The 21,199-nt window shown below is 36.5% G+C and overlaps 1 protein-coding gene across 1 annotated transcript in view; it reads right to left on the bottom strand.

The window, feature by feature from the left end:
- Nucleotides 1–13,170: 13,170 nt before the first annotated feature.
- The window catches only part of SLC6A15 (solute carrier family 6 member 15), a 48,282-nt gene continuing 40,253 nt past the window's right edge, over nt 13,171–21,199 (bottom strand). The window contains exons 10-12 of the mRNA XM_022552419.3: nt 20,957–21,116; nt 16,446–16,608; nt 13,171–15,333 (exon numbers count right to left, since the gene is read on the bottom strand). Coding sequence (XP_022408127.1) covers nt 14,962–15,333; nt 16,446–16,608; nt 20,957–21,116 — 695 coding nt within the window. The 3' untranslated portion in view covers nt 13,171–14,961. The remainder of the gene's footprint in view (nt 15,334–16,445; nt 16,609–20,956; nt 21,117–21,199) is intronic.

Genomic DNA, 21,199 nt, shown 5'->3' on the forward strand with positions numbered 1-21,199 from the left:
GGGCCCTAATCCAATAAGGCTGCTGTCCTTATTTAAAAAAAAGAAAAAAAGAAGAGACACAGACAGGTGAAGAGAGAACACCATGTGACAATGAAGGCAGAGACTGGAGCGAGGCATCTTTGCCCAGCACCACTGGAACTAACAAAAAGGCATGGAAAAGACACTCCTCTAGAACCTTCAGAGAGAGCATGGCTTGATTTCAGACTTGTAGCTTTCAGAACTGTGAGAGAATAGATTTCTGAGGTTTTAAGCCACCCAGTCTGTGGTACTTTGTTATGGGAGTCCTACTTAGTTCTTCTGCCCTTAGGCCTTCATATGGGGGTCACTACAGAGCACTACAGAATCCACCAAGTGATAGGCAGTTGGCTCATGAGAAAAGGCCATCATTATATTTGGCAAGACATTTTTCCATATTTTCCTCTCTCTAAATTTTCTATACGGGTATGTCTTTAGGTAAATGCAATTGTCTAAGCACCCAAAAAGTTTCCTAAGTTAAGTGTAGTGTCTTCTCATTCACCCGCCAAGATAATAGTGCATGAAGAAATACTCCCTGGGCAGGTGATTCCCAAGATTTTATATGGATGCCATGATGGTAGTAAGAACAAATGAGTTATTGCATGTGGATGTGGTAGCAGACTGGCAGCCTGTTAGCAGAATCTGGCTCTTAGAATGTGTTATTTCATTAGAACATATGTTTCTTAATTTTTTAAACAATCATTTTGAATGAATTTAGACGAGGAGCCCAGTTTCCAACATTCCCTCCTGCTTTCTAGATTCTCAAATATGTTTAACTTGAAGGATCTGAGTTTGTCACTATACACTATCCACCTTGCTTTGCATATGTGTACCTGCCATCTAACTATATTATGCTTATAGGACAAGAAGGGTCTGCACTGATCTGGTTCTTCTAAGGCAATACAACAAACCATTGCTAGCCCCGTATGAAGGAGATTTGGGTATCCCTGTTCACAGTCAAAGTTCTGGTCCCTCAGGCTTCATTCTTTCCTTTGCTTCTTAGTTCCCATTTCTTCCCTCAGTCCCTGACTCTTGACTTTTGGGCTACATTGTCTATATTCAGCCCTGCATTCATTGGTTGTATCTTATATTTGGCTGTAATTTACAAGAGGCATAAGTTTGGTAAATATATGTGGAATAGAACAGAAGTATATAACGTCTTGGCCATTTCTAAATCAAGAAGCGTAATTTGTCTTGGCATCTCAGGGCCAGTCTTACACACAGGAAAAATAGGAAGTACTTATATGTGGCTTGATTTTTGTGGGTTCTGGAAAGCCTCAAGCTGGTAAAGAATCATCTTCAGCTTCTGGAAAATGCCTGAATATAATGTCCACTTAATATGGGCCAGCAACTGTGCTGAGCATTTTATCTCATTATCCTCTTTAATTCTCGTAATACCTCTGTATGGTAGATACTGTTATTAATCTCACTTTACAGGTAAGGAAACTGATCTCAGATTGGCTTGATAAATTATCTAGAGTCACATAGTATTAAGCGGTAGAGCTCATATGAAGAAAAAATTAAATCCAATTCCAGGACCAAAGTCTTCTTTTATATATATCAAAGAGAATATTTGCATATAGGTTCTTATAAACTTAGAATTCGTTTTTTAATAAAATGTTAACCAACCTAAATATGGAAAAAGGTGATGCTGCTTTAGTTGAATAGAAAGGAGGGTGGAGTAAGTAAAAACCTGAAAAAAACCTAGAAATTGCCATTAAGGGTGGATTAAGTGTGGAATGGATTTAAGGCTGCATTCTCTATTAAATGGTAGCTGCCACAGAGAGTGAAGCTTAAGCCTAAAACTCCTACTAGTCATTCATTCCTTGACTAATGGATATGAATAAAGGAGAAAAGCACAGAAAAGAGCAGAACACTGCAGCCAGAAATGGGCAAGGAGGGAGGAAAGAGCTGAGAGAACCTGGTTGACGTGAAGCTTAAGGCTACCCAGGTAAAATTTATAAACACCTAGCTTAAAGGGTGTTAATAAAGAGCAGGGATGCAATAGATAAATTCTCTATACCTAGCTGCCCAGACCTCAGTATTGGAGCTCTTAACAGAAATGATTACATTTCACTGTTTCAAAAGTTTGGACTCTAATTTTCAGTAGCCGAGTCTCCAGATTTTCAAATCCTAAAACATACTGTGCTTCTTAAAACATGAATAATGTGCGGAAACTACTTTTCTTTCTTTTTTTTTTAATTAATTAATTTTTTTGGCCACACTGTGAGTCATGTGGCATCTTAGTTCCCCAACCAGGGATCAAACCCTCACCCCCTGTACTGCAAGCACAGAGTCTCAACCACTGGACCACCAGGGAAGTCCCTGGAAGCTACTTTTCTAAAATTTCCATAGTTTATGCTAAGAAATGACCCTCTCCCGATTAGTTCCTTTGTGCTTTTTAAGATGCTGTTAGGGCTACATTGTAAGGTGAAAGTTCCTAGTATTTCCTTTGTGTGAAATCAACGAGACAAATCTGAAACCTGGACAGCACCAGGTTTCAAGTCAGCCTTGAGAGGTAATCAATAAGAGCAGGTGAGGCTGCCATGCCTGGCTGATCAGTGAAGGATATCACAACCTGGGAAAGGAACACAAGGTCCCACAGTCCACTCCTCTATCTAGTGCACACAAGTAAGCTCTTTTGCCAGAAACATCTCCCTATTTTTTTCTGAACAGACCAGAATTGTTTTGCTTTCTTTAATGATATTACACAGGCAATGCTTTTTTTTTTTTCTGTTAAAAGACACAAACTCATTCATATATAAATTACTTTCCTCTGATGACTAGGATGATGATGTAAAGACAGAGATTTAGAATTTTATTCAGACTATTGTTAAATAATTATCGTCATCATTTTCATTCAGAAATAGGATCATTTAATGACAAAAATATTTTCTCACTATCCCAAAAGCATTGCTTTTTTTTTTTTTTTTTTTTTAGCGGTACACGGGCCTCTCACTGTTGTGGCCTCTCCCGTTGTGGAGCACAGGCTCCGGACGCGCAGGCTCAGCGGCCATGGCTCACGGGCCCAGCCGCTCTGCGGCATGCGGGATCTTCCCGGACCGGGGCACGAACCCGTGTCCCCTGCATTGGCAGGCGGACTCTCAACCACTGCGCCACCAGGGAAGCCCCAAAAGCATTCTTAATGGCCTTGACATTACCTGAAATTATTTGGTCATAGTAAAGAAATACGTATGCCTAATCATACACAACTATTGAATTCCTATGAAACAAACTACTTGTGAAATTTCAGGTACTTTTTCATTTAATCATGACAAAATCAAGGCAAAATCTCTGAACTAGTGCTTGTCATCACTATATGCTTTATAAAGTTTAGTTTTGTAATAAGAACACCAAAAAATGATGTTTCTATCTATCACCCCCATTCTAGAGGTGTTATGCTCACTCATCTGCCTGAAAATAGAGAACCAGTTTTAAAAGCCTTATTTGAAAAAGTTGGAAATGTGAAAAATTAAAAACTTTGGAAATTTCAAGTGTAGGATATGGACTACTGTATTTTTAAAAGAACACAGGGCTTCCCTGGTGGCGCAGTGGTTGAGAGCCTGCCTGCCAATGCAGGGCACACGTGTTCGTGTCCCGGTCCGGGAAGATCCCACATACCACGGAGCGGCTGGGCCTGTGAGCCATGGCCGCTGGGCCTGCGCGTCCGGAGCCTGTGCTCCGCAACGGGAGAGGCCACAACAGTGAGAGGCCCGCGTACAGCCAAAAAAAAAAAAACAAAACAAAACACAGAAAGATGTTCTGAAACAATACCACAAAGTGATGACAAAAAGGGTGTGTTGTTTTTGCTATTGAATTTCAGCTGTAAAATTCAACAGGAAGGTAGCTTAATGTACTTGTTGGGGTTGGGATTTGTTTGAATATAAATATTTTATGAAGAGTGGCAAAAAAATAGAAATGAAAAACTTTTGGATGAGAAAATGCTCTCTGTTTAGTGGATATGAGCTATGATTATGAGTTGAAAAGTAAAAATAAAATAGTAAATTTCATATGGTGATACTACAGTGTATACTATGTAAATAAGTAGATTTATTCTACTGAATCTAAGTCCTAGAACCAGTTTATCAGTGACCTCACTTGGCTAAAGAAATGGGGAATAGCCGTTTCTATTTAGAATGGCTGGTTGGTTGTTCATTTAGTTGTCTCTACATCAACATTGCAGTACTTCATACAGTAACTCAGAAAAAAGGATTGAGATGATTAAATCTCATAGGATTGTTTATTAAAGGGCTGAATAAACATAATTCTACTTAAAAGTGTATTAAGAAAGTATATAGTGGGATTAGGAACCAAGACGGCGGAGTAGAAGGATGTGCTCTCACTCCCTCTTGTGAGAACACCAGAATCACAACTAGCTGCCTGACAATCATCAACAGGAAGACACTGGAACTCACCGAAAAACATACCCCACATCCAAAGACAAAGGAGAAGTCACAATGAGACAGTAGGAGGGGTGCAATCACAGTAAAATGAAATCCCATAACTGGTGGGTGGGTGACTCACAGACTGGAGAACACTTACACCACAGAAGTCCACCCACTGGAGTGAAGGTTCTGAGCCCAACATCATGCTTCCCAACCTGGGGGTCCGGCAACGTGAGGAGGAATTCCTAGAGAATCAGACTTTGAAGTCTAGTGGGATTTGATTGCAGGACTTCAACAGGACTGGGGGAAATAGAGACTCTACTCTTGGAGGGCACACAAAAAGTAGTGTGATCATCAGGACCCAGGGGAAGGAGCAGTGACCCCAGGGGAGACTGAACCTGACCTACCTGCTAGTGTTACAGGTCTCCTGCATATGCGGGGGGTGGCTGTGGCTCACCCTGGGGACAAGGACGCTGGCAGCAGAGGTTCTGGGAAGTACTCCTTGGCATGAGCCCTCCCAGAGTCGGCCATTAGCCCCATAAAAGAGCCCATGTAGGCTCCAGTGTTGGGTCGCCTCAGGTCAAACAACCAACAGGGAGGGAACACAGCCCCACCCATCAGCAGTCAAGAAGATTAAAGTTTTACTGAGCTCTGCCCACCAGAGCAACAGCCAGCTCTACCCACCACCAGTCACTCCCATCAGGAAACTTGCACAAGCCTCTTAGATAGTTTCATCCACCAGAGGGCAGACAGCAGAAGCAAGATGAACTACAGTCCTAGAGCCTGTGGAACAAAAACCACATTCACAGAAAGATACACAAGATAAAAAGACAGAGGGCTATGTACCAGATGAAGGAACAAGATAAAACTCAAGAAAAACAACTAAATGAAGGGGAGATAGGAAACCTTCCAGAAAAAGAATTCAGAATAATGGTAGTGAAGATGATCCAGGACCTCGGAAAAAGAATAGAGGCAAAGATCGAGAAGATGCAAGAAATGTTTAACAAAGACCTAGAAGAAATAGAGAACAAACAAACAGAGATGAACAATACAATAATTGAAATGAAAACTACACTAGAAGGAATCAATAGCAGAATAACTGATGCAGAAGAACAGATAAGTGACCTGGAAGACAGAATGGTGGAATTCACTGCTGCAGAACAGAATATAGAAAAAAGAATGAAAAGAAATGAAGACAGCCTAAGAGACCTCTGGGACAACATTAAATGCAACAACGTTCACATTATAGGGGTCCCAGAAGGAGAAGAGAGAGAGAAAGGACCAGAGGAAATATTTGAAAAGATTATAGTCGAAACTTCCCTAACATGGGAAAGGAAATAGCCACCCAAGTCCAGAAAGCACAGTGATTCCCATACAGGACAAATCCAAGGAGAAACACACCGAGACACTTGGTAATCAAATTGGCAAAAATTAAAGACAAAGAAAAATTATTGAAAGCAGCAAGGGAAAAATGACAAATAACATACAACGGAACTCCCATAAGGTTAACAGCTGATTTCTCAGCAGAAACCCTACAAGCCAGAAGGGAGTGGCATGATATACTTAAAGTGATGAAAGGGAAGAACCTACAACCAAGATTACTCTACCCAGGAAGGATCTCATTCAGATTGGACAGAGAAATCAAAAGCTTAACAGACAAGGAAAAGCTAAGAGAATTCAGCACCACCAAACCATCTCTACAACAAATGCTACAGGAACTTCTCTAAGTGGGAAACACAAGAGAAGAAAAGACCTACAAAAACAAAGCCAAAACAATTAAGAAAATGGTCATAGGAACATACATATCGATAATTACCTTACCGTGAATGGATTAAATGCTCCAACCAAAAGACACAAGCTCGCTGAATGGATACAAAAACAAGACCCATATATATGTTGTCTACAAGAGACCCACTTCACATCTAGGGACACATACAGACTGAAAGTGAGGGGATGGAAAAAGATATTCCATGCAAATGGAAGTCAAAAGAAAGCTGGAGTAGCAATACTCATATCAGATAAAATAGACTTTAAAATAAAGAATGTTACAAGAGACAAGGAAGGACACTACATAATGATCAAGGGATCAATCCAAGAAGATATAAAAATTATAAGTATATATGCACCCAACATAGGAGCACCTCAATACATAAGGCAACTGCTAACAGCTATAAAAGAGGAAATCGTCAGTAACACAACAATACTGGGGGACTTTAACACCTCTCTTACACCAATGGACAGATCATCCAAAATGAAAATAAATAAGGAAACAGAAGCTTTAAATGACACAGAAGACCAGATAGATTTAATTGATATTTGTAGGACATTCCATCCAAAAACAGCGTATTACACTTTATTGTCAAGTGCACATGGAACATTCTCCAGGAGAGATCACATCTTGGGTCACAAATCAAGCCTTAGTAAATTTTATAAAATTGAAATCATATCAAGCATCTTTTCTGACCACAACGCTATGAGATTAGAAATTAATTACAGGGAAAAAAATGTAGAAAACACAAACACATGGAGGCTAAACAGTACGTTACTAAATAACCAAGAGATCACTGAAGAAATCAAAGAGGAACTCAAAAAATACCTGGAGACAAGTGACAATGAAAACACTATGATCCAAAACCTGTGGAATGCAGCAAAAGCAGTTCTAAGAGGGAAGTTTATAGTTATACAAGCCTACCTCAAGAAACAAGACAAATTTCAAATAAACAATCTAACCTTAAACCTAAAGGAACTAGTGAAAGAAGAAAAAACAAAACCCAAAGTTAGCAGAAGGAAAGAAATCATAAAGATGAGAGCAGAAATAAATGAAATAGAAACAAAGGAAACAATAGCAAAGATCAATAAAACTAAAAGCTGGTTCTTTGAGAAGATAAACAATAACTGATAAACCATTAGCCAGACTCATCAAGAAAAACAGGGAGAGGACTCAAATCAATAAAATTAGAAATGAAAAAGGAGAAGTTAAAACAGACACCACAGAAATACAAAGCATCCTAAAAGACTACAACAAGCAACTCCATGCCAATAAAATGGACAACCTGGAAGAAATGGACAAATTCTTAGAAAGGTATAACCTTCCATGACTGAACCAGGAAGAAATAGAAAAGATGAACAGACAAATCACAAGTAATGAAATTGAAACTGTGATGAAAAATCTTCCAACAAACAAAAGTCCAGGACCAAACAGCTACACAGGTGAATTCTATCAAACATTTAGAGAAGAGCTAACATCCATTCTTCTCAAACTCTTCCAAAAAATTATAGAGGAAGGAACACTCCCAAACTCATTCTATGAGGCCACCGTCACCCTTTTACCAAAACCAGACAAAGAATACTACAAAAAAAGAAAACTACAGACCAATATCACTGATGAATATAGATGCAAAAATCCTCAACAAAATACTAGCAAACAGAATCCAACAACACATTAAAATGATCATACACCATGATCAAGTGGGATTTATCCCAGGGATGCAAGGATTCTTCAATATATGTAAATCAATCAATGTGATAAAACATATTAACAAATTGAAGAATAAAAACCATATGATCATCTCAATAGATTCAGGAAAAGCTTTTGACAAAATTCAACACCCATTTATGATAAAAACTCTCCAGAAAGTGGGCAGAGAGGGAACCTACCTCAACATAATAAAGGCCATATATGACAAACCCACAGCAACATCATTCTCAATGGTAAAAAACTGAAAGCATTTCCTCTAAGATCAGGAACAAGACAAGGATGTCCACTCTCACCACTATTATTCAACATAGTTTTGGAAGTCCTAGCCACGGCAGTCAGAGAAGAAAAAGAAATAAAAGGAATACAAATTGGAAAAGAAGAAGTAAAACTGTCACTGTTTGCAGATGACATGATACTATACATAGAGAATCCTAAAGATGCTAGCAGAAAACTACTAGAGCTAATCAATGAATGTGGTAAAGTTGCAGGATACAAAATTAATGCACAGAAATCTCTCGCATTCCTATACACCAACAATGAAAAATCTGAAAGAGAAATTAAGGAAACACTCCCATTTACCATTGCAACAAAAAGAATAAAATACCTAGGAATAAACCTACCTGGGGAGACAAAAGACCTGTATGCAGAAAAGTATAAGACACTGATGAAAAAAGTTAAAGATGATACCAACAGATGGAGAGATATACCATGTACTTGGATTAGACGAATCAATATTGTGAAAATACCTATACTACCCAAAGCAATCTACAGAATCAATGCAATCCCTATCAAATTACCAATAGCATTTTTTACAGAACTAGAACAAAAAATCTTAAAATTTGTATGGAGACACAAAAGACCCCAAATAGCCAAAGGAGTCTCGAGGGAAAAAAATGGAGCTGGAGGGATCAGACTCCCTGACTTCAGACTATACTACAAAGCTACAATAATCAAGGCAGTATGGTACTGGCACAAAAACAAACATAGATCAATGGAACAAGATAGAAAGCCCATAGATAAACCCATGCACCTATGGTCAATAAACTATGACAGAGAAGGCAAGGATATATAATGGAGAAAAGATGGTCTCTTTAATAAGTGGTGCTGAGAAAACTGGACAACTACATGTAAAAGAATGAAATTAGATCACTCCCTAACTGCGTACACAAAAATAAACTCAAAATGGATTAGAGACCTAAATGTAAAACCAGACACTATAAAACTCTTAGAGGAAAATATAGGCAGAGCACTCTTTGACATAAATCACAGCAAGATCTTTTTTGATCCACCTCCTAGAGTAATGGAAATAAAACCAAAAATAAACAAATGGGACCTAATGAAACTTAAAAGTTTGCACAGCAAAGGAAACCATAAACAAGATGAAAAGACAACCCTCAGAGTGGGAGAAAATATTTGCAAATGAACCAATGGACAAAGGATTAATCTCCAAAATATATAAACAGCTCATGCAGCTCAATATTATAAAAGGAAACAACCCAATCTAAAAATGGGCAGAAGGCCTAAACTGACATTTCTCCAAAGAAGACATACAGATGGCCAAGAAGCACATGAAAAGCTGCTCAACATCACTAATTATTAGAGAAATGCAAATCAGAACTACAATGAGGTATCACCTCATACCAGTTAGAATGGGCATCATCAGAAAATCTACAAAGAACAAATGCTGTAGAGGGTGTGGAGAAAAGGGAACCCTCTTCCACTGTTGGTGGGAATGTAAATTGATATAGCCACTATGGAGAACAGTAGGGAGGTTCCTTAAAGAACTAAAAATAGAATTATCATATGATCCAGCAATCCCACTACTGGGCATATACCCAGAGAAAACCATAATTCAAAAAGACACATGCACCCCAGTGTTCATTGCAGCACTATTTACAATAGCCAGGTCATGGAAGCAACCTAAATGCCCATCAACAGATGAATGGATAAAGAAGAAGTGGTACATATATACAATGGAATATTACTCAGCCATAAAAAGGAATGAAATTGGGTCATTTGTAGAGACATGGATGCACATAGAGACTGTCATACAGAGTGAAGAAAGAAAGAGAAAAACAAATATCGTATATTAACACATATATGTGGAACCTAGAAAAATGGTACAGATGAACCAGTTTTCAGGGCAGAAATTGAGACACAGATGTAGAGAACAAAGGTATGGACACCAAGGGGGGAAAGCATCAGGAAGGTGGGGGTCGTGGTGGGATAAATTGGGAGATTGGGATTGACATGTATACACTGATGTGTATAAAATTGATGACTAATAAGGACCTGCTGTATAAAAAAATTAATTAAATAAAATTCAAAAATTAGAAAAAGTAAAAAGAAAGTATATAGTGAAAATGAAACATACAATGAAACTACCTGTGCTGAAATTTGGGGGATGTTTAGGTCCTTTAAAAAAAGTATTAATAATCACTGACTACATCTATGATAAAAGTGCTTATTTTGGTTTACTTAGATAATGCTGCAGCTGGTGGAAATGATAAATGTTTAAAGTGTTAACACTCTGTGAATGTATTGGATTTAAGAGAATAAACATTTTACCAAAATAAAAGAAAAAAAGAAAGTATATAGTGAACAAACTTCTAATTGATTTATTTAGCAGAGAGATTGGGCCATCCAGATCTCCTCTTGCTCAGAGAAAATATCTTGTTTGTTCAATCCTACCAGATATTGATATAACTGATCTCAAATGATCCCCTATTGGTACTTTTAATATTTACTTAGATTCAAGCAAAGCTTTAAAATGAAGGGGAAAACAGGCATATTCCTGACAAAAGAGACAGAGAGTATTCTGGGGGAATGAATATAAGCCAGGCATCTGCATCTTTGAATTCTGCTGACCTCATCAATAATGTGGGTAAATGCCAGTGATGACCAGATCAAATGAATGCCACATTGCTACCATGCTTGAAAATGTCAAGGTTTATTCAATCTTTTCAGATTGGAGTACAGTGCTATATAGTGTTCTGCTTTGTTTGCTTTTTATAAGCATTCCTTTAAAGAACAGTGAAATGACTATTGTTGCAACTCTTTTAATGGCTTTTTCCTGAGTAAATTATATTCTCAGAAATGTAAATATCAATCTCTTCTAAAGAACCTTTATCTTCCTTACTATGCAGTTGACTATCCCCTGAAAAGTTAATAAATAGAAAAGGAATAGCAGATGAGATATCATCATTAATCTACAAGGCATGGTTTCTTTTACTTACATGGCACCAAATACAGTATTGCATAGGCACCACAGGGCATGTTTCTTTTGCTATTCATATAGATCAAGTGTTTTTGTTTTTTTTTTGTTGTTTTGGTGGTGGTGGTGGTGTGTGTTTGTGTGTGTGTATGTGTGTGTTGATGGTGGTGCTGGGAATGACTGTGATGTTTTAAAGTAATAGTAGAATGCAAAGGGCTTTGGATTTAGGACAAGATACTGTCCCAGTTCCTTTTCTCTTTTTAACACCACATGATAGACATTCTTAAGGCAATGTTTTAGATGAGAATTATATTAGTACAACTAGAAGATCAGCCATTTTACAGTCAGTCATTTGAGGCAAAATAACATATGAAACATTTTACATCAGTCCTAACTTATGAAGGTAAAAATATTCTATACTCAGTAATGGATAGCTTAGAGGAAATGTTATTTTTAATAGTTCCAATATTTACCTAGAGTTTTTTCCCTTTTTGTCAAAACTTTTTATCTCAAAAAACCTACAACTAAAATTTATGGAAAAATCTATGTAATGGCTATAATTGATATTGATTTTATTCATATTCAGTTGAATGAATAGTAGATATGTATCTCTTTTGGAAGTGTTCAGAAAACACAGTGACCAGAAAAAATGTCAAAGGGATAAAGATATTTTACTTTTTAAGGAATTTTTTTTAAATTATGAATTCCAAATTCTATCTACCAAATTATTTTCCTCGCTAGATATCACAGATACTGAACTTTAGTTTTTATTCTGTTTGATTAAAGACAATTAGAATTCATATTTTACTTGATTTCCTCTTAATCTTCTTCATACTCATAGTTTCTAACCAAGAATGCACATTAGAATAAGTTTTAAAAGAAATACTCATGTCCTGCTTCCAATGCTAAAAGGATTCAGATTCATTAAGTTAGAAATAAGGTCACAAGTGACTCAAATTCATAATTGTTGTTAAGAAGCACTATGTCTTGATTTTAAACATTCTGGAATCACAGACCCATTTGAAGAGCCAATGAAAAAAATAACTGCTTCCTAAAATAATGCACATAAACACAAACATATGGAAATGAAAATATACTTTCATAACATATACCCTAAGACGTCGTTTCACCAAGATATTAGACTTCCTCATTATGACTCTAACACCTAAAAGTGAGTACATTTTCTCCCTCTTCCTTTTATTCCACTCTGAACACTTTACTAGCCCTCCTGTCACACTCCCCAGACTGCTTTCCACTTGAAGATAGACAGCCTTTGGTTATGTTATGTCTAGGTGCAAGTTTAGGGCAGAGTTTACAGAAATACTGGAAAGTAATACAAAAGCAAATAGCCTCAAATTTTGGAGTATGGAGAAGGATACTTCATACTACTGTTTATTGATTAAATACTACACTGCCTGGGAAAAAGCAGGTAAGGGCACTCCCAGACAAATGTGAGAAAGTTGGGAAAAGATGAATAGTTTACGCCTTAATTACAGTAGTGTCTGGGGTAAGTGCTAAGAATAAGGCAGATTCTTGGTGAATAGATGCCGAAAGAATGGGTGAATAAATGAATGAACAGCTGAAGAACTGACTGAAAAAAGCAGAAAGGAAAGATTGTTCATTCCCTTTCACTTCTGTGGCCTTAGTTTCCTCATCTGCTACATGGGCGCATTAGAAGCTGTTCAGGTTCTCTTCCATCTCAGACAATTCCTGTATTCTTCGTATTACTCCGTGAATGGAAGGGAGAAGACCTATTCCCTAGTGCGAGGCAGGTATCCAGACTGTAAATTAACAGCCCTCATGGCAAGAGAGGGAGTGTAGAGGGATGGTGCTATTTGGCAATGTATTATCATGTTAAGCTAAAAGCTGGCAGGTAAAGTAAGTAAATATTTGCTACAAACTTTCTAACATTGAGTAGCTTATGGAAGAAAATACTGCTTCAATGCGAAAATAAACAAAAATTATATTACCTCAACTTCTGGAATAAAGAGGCAGATTTATGTGCCTTCAAGTGAAACATAGTCCAAAATCAATTATTTCTCAAAATAAGTAAGATTGAGGAGAGAATACCAAATGCTGTCATTATGTAATGTGTATACATGGAACATCTTTATAAAGACATATTAAACTGGTAATCGTGGTTGCCTTCAAGGATGGGAAATGGGTGGCTAGGAGAAATTTTGAAAGGAAAATTTAATTTACACTGGATTGGGATAATTTTTGAGTTTGTATAATGTGCATATATTGCCTATCTATAAAATATTCTTAAACTTTAAAGTACTACAAAATATAATATTAGTGAAGATGCAAAAAATAAACCTGAAAGTTTTAGTCACCAGTGGAATTATATTTTAAATGCTGTGATGCAGTCTGTTTAAACGTCCATAGCAGATGAAGAATATTTGGCCAAAAATAATCAATGGATACAGAGTGTATACTACTTCTCCTATTGTGCTGCTTTATCCACCATTATTTTTAAAGTGTGGCCGATATAGTGGTAGGACAGTTAAATGAAAGCTTTTTAACTAGGTGGCACTCAGTGGAGTTCTGCTTCATCCAATGTCATATATAGAACAGTTTCATAGAAATCATAATTTTTTACACTTCAGAGACAGTACTTACCCAGCAAGCAGTACACACGGTTTCCTGGGAGACGATAAGTATTTTTCCAAGAATTCTGGGACTACATTAGAACACACTTTAACCATAATACTATCTTTTTCCTTTGTCTCTAAAGTGGTGGTAACTCTATGAATCAGTTTATTAATCCTTCTTGGAATGTGACGATTAATTATTATGAACTGCCTAAGTGCTGACAGAAGTGCAAGATGATCTAGTTCAGGTGGCACAAGAAAAGTCAATGAGAAAAACAAACATCATTTTTTAACTTGTTTATTTGTAGCTTAAAATGTAATGCCATACAGTTTTAACAATCACTTAAAAAAGGATTTATATTTGCAGAAAACAGAAGCAAAACAGAAAGATATGAAATAAAATGCCATCTTGCTTCAAGTTTTCAAATCAGTACTTAGAGTACTAATATACATCTATATACATTGCAAGTATATTTTACAAATATACTATGAGTAATCTTGAAACCGCAATAAATATCAAGTAGGTTTTTAGGCACACGCATAAAAAAATGCGAAATCTGCATAATTCTTGAGAGTGCTGAGTGACTCATTCTTAGATCATTTTCACACATATATTTTACACAAAATATACAGCCATCACACACATGATCCCTAGTCACCTCAGAACCTCACCTTTCATCCCAGCATTAGTGCCTTCTTATTCTTTGATACTATTGCTCTATACAGCTATTACATAAGAAAATACTTTGCAGTTTTCTTCAACTAATTGCCTAAGAAGGTATCAATGCTACCAAAATAAGTACAGCCTATCTACACAATATGTTCATGGAAGTGTGCTGAGTGGCACCAACTTACAGAACTGGTCATTGTAACCCTGGGGGTTACCCTGAAGGCAAACTTATAAATTTTGAAGTATACCATTTTTGAGTTGCCCATACCATGACCTCCAGAAATTATTAGAAACTGAGGTAACACCTGTGGTTTTTAGAGATAGGAATCCTTGAAAAAAACACCAAAGGTATTTTTGAAAATTCTGACCAACATGGACCTCAGTTATTGTACACTGTGTCTGTGGCTCTTTCTGTGCAAATGTAAACCAGAGAATCCAAAGGAATGCTCATGTTGAATTTACATACACTGCTAGGATTAAAGATCACAGCCATGGAGCACCTGAGATCGCCCTCTGATAAGCGAAGTCTAACGCTTCTCTTAGTAGAGCCAATGTTCATTGACAAAAATGAACCAAATAAAATCCCACTGATTTTTGCCTCCCAGCTACAAGTCAGATTCTGGCATATCTGGCATATCTGCCATCAAGTACCCTATTCCATATCGTCCATTGGGAGCAGTATCCAGAGTTGGTGATCCACTCTGTTTTCTATAAATATTTTTACCAAAATTTGGAGAGGACATCTCGCTTGATATCTTTCCATGAATGAGGCTTGCATCATCTCCCTCTAAGTTTATAGGCTCCTTCAGAACCCGTCCTCTCTTATAGGTCACAGATGCTAAATTACCAGAACTATCGTCTATAAGGTTGCAGCGACGAATGATGAAGACAATTGGGACAGGCAGTATTGCCAGGACCATCAGAGAGATACAGACAACCATTCCCCACGTTGGGTAGCTCAGAAATTCCTCTGTTGCCTGTTAAAGCCAAAAAATAATTATTAATAGTCTCTTTCTCTGCAGGGACATGAAAAAATATATATTTGTCTCAGGTTTATAAGAAAAGAATCTGGGCTAGTCTTATGATTTTGACTAATGAATTGCTGTGGAAGTGACAGTAAGCAATTTCCAGGGCAAAGCCTTAAAGGCCTTGCTGTTTCTGCCTTTGTGTCTTAGAATGCTACCCTGAGTCTATAATGCCTGGAAGAAACCAAGAATGAAAGCTCACATAGAGCCCAGGTCTCCAAGTTTAATCAACTGTATGAGTTAGCTCACACAAGACCGAAAGAAGAATCATCCAGCTCATCCACAGAACCCTAAGAAATAATAAATCATCATTGCTTTCAGTCATTAAGTTTGGGGGTCATATGTTACTAAGCAATAGTTACCTGTTACATGTGCCACATTATCTTTCTAAAATCTGAAATTAAATTTTGAACTACATCTGGCCCCAAGGGTTTTGGTAAGGGATAACAGACTTATTTGTTTAGAATAGTCTTGAATTTAGTTGTTATTATATAGAATTACTGACCATAGGATAAAGGTCAGAGGTATCTGAAAAATAAGCATTCTGATTTTCTAACTGCTAATATGTACTTTAAGATTGCATTACTATGTAGCTACAGCAACATGACAACAGAAATTGAAATAGTCGTGGCTAATATAAAACAGTTATAGCGAAACTTTACTTCAGTATTTACTTAAATTATGTATACATGGCTAATGAACAGTTTCATTGTTAGAGTATCTCAGATATAAGTTAGTAAATTTATACAGGAAAAAATATTTCTGGTGGTTTGATCAATATGTTTTCTAAAGTCAAAGGCCCAATTGGTTCATCTATGGTGACATGAATAAAATTACTTTAATGAGGACCAAGTCAGTACTTTTCATGTACTAAGAAAGTCCACAACATATAAAAAAATCATACATATTTGGGGCCAAAAGAACATAAAAATCTCAAGATCCTCACATAAAAGCAACACCATTCATTTAACCGCAAACTATACTGTGAAAAAAGCAAAAAACAAAAACCTCTAAAATGACATTTTATGTATATTTTTATCTACCTTCCTTATTTTGCATTTTACCTTATCTTCAATCCATGCGTTATAGCCAGGAGGACTTAATCCCATATTCACAATGCTAGCAATTAGCAGTGATAATAGCATTAGAGGAGAAATATATTTCCACATATAGTAGTAATATCTGTTGGGAGCAAAGCCCAGCATATCCTTTAAGTCTTCCATAAACCTAAATAGAACGAAGGAATTTAATTATTCCTCGAGTTAATATAGCTATATTAAAATATGGTAAATTACATGTCCTTTAAAATATGCATGATATCAATGGTTTGACGGGGGTTAACCATGATACCCTATGACATTTTACACTGAGTCTAAAAGTCATATTGGAAGATGACTTATAAAATTAAGAACATTTATAAAGTAAAATGGAACCAGTTTACTGTAATTTTCATTTGGAGAAAGTCCCCGTAAGTCAATTACTGGAAAGTCTCCTCCAACTGATCATTTCCACTCTATGAACACAATATTTGCAATACATTAAAATTTCCTTGTTTCTTTTTTTTTTAATTAGCCATATGTAATATCATCCAATCCAATTGGTGTTTATAGTATCTGACCTCTCATTTCTTTTTGTAGTCTGTTTTTTCAACTGAAAGAAGGTCCATACATTGCAGTTGATGTATGTGTTTCTCAGACCATTTTTCATCTCTAAGTTCCTCATACATGTCTTCATCGTTTCCACTGATTTTTTTGTTGAATCAGCTGGTCACTTTGTCCCACAGTCTGTATTTGGCTGATTGCATTCCCACAGTTTTGCTTCACAAGAGCATTTGATCCTCCTATTTCCCATGAATTAACACTTAGACCTAGTAATGATTAGACTTAACATGGTTTTTTTTTTAAGAGTCAGGTTATTGAGGTACTTTTTACCTGAAGTAAAATTCACCCTTTTTAATTGTATGATGTTAACACTGTCAGGAACATGTAGCCATTTCATACTAGTCTACATCCCTTAATGTTTATGCCGAGATAAATATTTACTGCCCACCCACCAGCCCTTGTATTAATGTTTCTGCAGACTTCTTGGTTGTCTAAACCTAGTTCTCTCGTAGATTCTTCAAAAAGAGATCGTAGTAACTATATTTCCTAATTTCTTGCATGTTTCTAATTGTTTGTCTGTGGTCACTATACCTGAATGTCAGTTCAGCTGACTTTAAAATCTGTGGCTTACGTTTTTTCCTTGAGAATCATACATATGTCTAACTACATAATATTGTTACAAAAATTTTGTTAACTATTAGATTTTTCTCTTATAAATAATCTTCTTTGCTGTGTTTTGTTTTGTATTATTTTTGCCTGGATGCCCTTTTTCTTTGTCTTGTAGTAACAAGGCTATGTTAGCTAGGCTATGTCCTCGTGTTGGCCTTTATGTCTATTTCTCCAAGTATATTGTTTGCCCTTTCAACATTCAAATTAATTATTTCAGGCAAGTTTCTTCAATTATAGTTTTTAGCATTTGTTCTGGCTACTGTTTTTAGAGGCCTTCATTGTACATATGCTGAATCATCTTTGCTTAACTACTGTGTTTATTTATTTCTCTTAAATCCTTTGTTATTTCTCCTTGATTTTCAAAAGCATCCCTCCTTTCTAGCTTCTAATTCTTCTGAAATTAGGCACTGTGCTTATCATTTTTGTTTTCTTTTTAATTTGATCTTCATTTCTTAAGTGTTTTTCTTTTATTTACAATTATTTCCTGAGTTCTATCACCTCTGTTTTCAAATCTCCCTTTTCTCTAATTATTATAATTCTCAATTTTAAAATAACTGATTTCTGCTCTTCTTTGGTGGCTTCTATCATTTTTAAACATTTATTTCACCTCATTTTGAAGTATTGTTAGTTTTCCATCTATTTTGCATGTGTGCTTTTGTTGTCTGCAGAGATTTTACTCTTTTTTAAAAAAAAAGATTTTACTCTTTTTTTTTAAAAAAAGAAACTTTTCTTAAGATTTGGCCACAGTTAAGTGAAATGAATTTTCCTGTGTGTTTTAGGAGGGAGGGATGGGCCTTTCCTCTCTGTTTTTGCAAAGTAATCAAAAAAGGTGGCCTCAGAATTTCTCAGTTCTGTTTACCTCTGCTCTCCTCCTCATACTGACCTGGACTTTCTTTTCCATGGACCCTACTACCTCTCTCCTACTCAACTCAGGTTTTGCTCCCACCACTTTTTCTTCAGTGAAGAGCTTTATCTTGGAAGAGAACTTTGGGTTATTCATTTCAAGAGTTTTTAGAGACCAGATTTCTCCAGCACTGATGATCTTACTGTATTTTGGTCCCTCTGCACTCCGCAAAATGTGGGCAAATATCCTATAGAATTTCTCCCAGTTTAGCTCACTGTCTTCCGATCAGCCTGCCACACATTGCAGGGAGGACCTGGGGGTGACTGGAGAGCTGTCAGAAGCCCAGCTGCATATCGTCTACCATCTCCCACACGGAAGTGATATCACACAGGTCCTGTGGCTGCCAGTGGTTTGCCCCAACCTTTCGTATTTGAGGGTTCACAGGAATATCTTCTTGCCCGTGTTTATGGGTATTTAGTTCTGCTTTCTAGTCATTCTTTTTCTCTTTCATTTTTAAAAGGAGACTCAGGAAAATACAATCTATGCAGCCATCACTTTCAGCTTTACAGGATCTTCCTTCTCGTTTCCTCTCGTTCATATTTCTTCCTAATCCCTAACTTGCTATGCTCCAATATTTCTTTTTCTGCATTTGAATTTACTGTCTCAAAGGTTTAGGTTTTGAAAGCCTTCTTTCTCTCAACTCTGTGTCTGGAAATGTAGGTAAATGTGGCAGAAGACAGAGAAGAGCTGAGCTCATGACACTGTTGAAGGTGAACAGGAAGAATATAAGGTTGCTACGACATTTAAAGGAGGGGAAAGTAAATAAATGAGAGCATTTTAGACAGGAGAATTCTAATTCTGCTCGTAGGACAAGATATGAGCTTTAGAAACCAACAGACCTGGTTGCGAATCATAGCTCCATCATCTTTTAATGTATATCTTAGTCCTTCTGAGCTTAATTTTTGGCATTTTCGAAAAAGATAATACCTGTCTTGGAGGATTATTGTTAGACTCATAGACAACATATGCAGAGCACACTACCTCACATACAGCAGAAATTTATAGATGCAAGTATTATTAATAGTATTCTTCTTCCTGTTGTTATAATGATTATTATTTAGGAACTACTAAAAAGAAATATTTACTACTCTGCCTATTGTAAATGTTGAACTGTCTAAATGGAAATCTAAATTATGATCTTATTGATCCATAGATCAGTCCAATAACAATGTCAAATTCCAACACAGTGCAGGTTAGGAGTTGGGGGTAGCTTGGTAGAGTGTAGAAATATCTGGTTTTGAAATTAAAGTCCTGGCTCTGCAACTAACATACTGCGTCCTCCTGTACAAGTAGGGCCAATTTTCCATCTAGGATATGGGTAATATTAGTTATCACAGATTGTTATAATGACTAACATTAAATGCGTGTCATACAGCTATTACTACTATTGCTATATAGTACATGATCGTTAAATGTAAGTTCCCCTATCTTTCCTTGCCTGGAGCTTTTGCCAGTAATAAAAACATTCTTTAAGTTTTGTCGCAAAGCTCACTCAATACCAATAAAGTTCTTTATGTTGTTTAAGAGGACTCTGGTCCTCAATTAACTTATTCCTACTTCACAGAGACCTCTAATAAGCTTGATGGTCTTATTACCTTTAGTTAATCCATATATGTTAACTAAAGACCACAACTTTAAAAAATATTGGACAAGGCCTCCAGAAACTTTTTTTATTCTGAGGCTACTCTAATGCTTCATTTCATGCCAAGTATATATACTTTTCAAACCGATCAGGTATATAATTCAAAGGTTTAAGCATCTCATGAAGTCATGACTCCACATAAATAAGAAGTTTATGTACAGCAAATGGCATATATATCCTGGAGCATCATATATATATGCCACTTCCCAAAATTGGCCTGCTACATAAAACATTGTGTAACATGATAAAATAAGGCATTTTATAGCATAACAAAATAAAATTCCTCTTGTAAAACAGGTTAGCAACGTAATTAGAAGTATAGTCTTTAGAGTTAAGCAAAAATGGCTATGAATCCCAGGTCTGCCTCTGTTCAGGTGTGTGACGAGCAAGTCACTTGGTGTCTCACGAAGCCCGCATTTTCTTATCTGTAACAATAGCTCAAAACAACTTAACAAGGTTCTTGGAACTTTGCCAACATGCTCTAAACCTTGGAAGTTCCTATCTGATAGCCAGAATTAAATCAAAGCTCCAAAATCCTAAACTACATTACCATCTACAACATTCTATCTAATCACCTAATAAGGGGATATACTTCATTAAAATTATTGAATGAAGAGGAGCCTGCAAAAGATTTGATTTTTGTGGCGAGGAATTTTTCCCTCTAGTCACTTCCCTCCTCTTCTAAATGAGATATATAATAACAATTGGTCTTTCCAAGAGAGAGATGAAAAATGAATGCATAAGAGAGAATATACTTACTTATCTATGCCATAAACAAAGGATACAGCAATATTCTCCAAAATGACTACAATTAGCAGAGGCAGCGTAGCAGAATAATCATCAAACATTGTAACAAAGTAATTCCCAGAGCGCTGCACAAACATCAGGCCAATACAAAATGCCAGAAGACAACAGATAACTGGACCAAAGGAATAAATAACAAAATTAAGCCCTACTCAGAGTCAAGTCTTTTAAACTTCATTATAAGTTATTATATGCAAA

This window comes from Delphinapterus leucas, chromosome 11, assembly GCF_059928025.1.
Source record: "Delphinapterus leucas isolate spDelLeu-1000000601 "Yukka" chromosome 11, BTC_Dleu_Yukka2, whole genome shotgun sequence".
Classification (NCBI taxonomy): domain Eukaryota; kingdom Metazoa; phylum Chordata; class Mammalia; order Artiodactyla; family Monodontidae; genus Delphinapterus; species Delphinapterus leucas.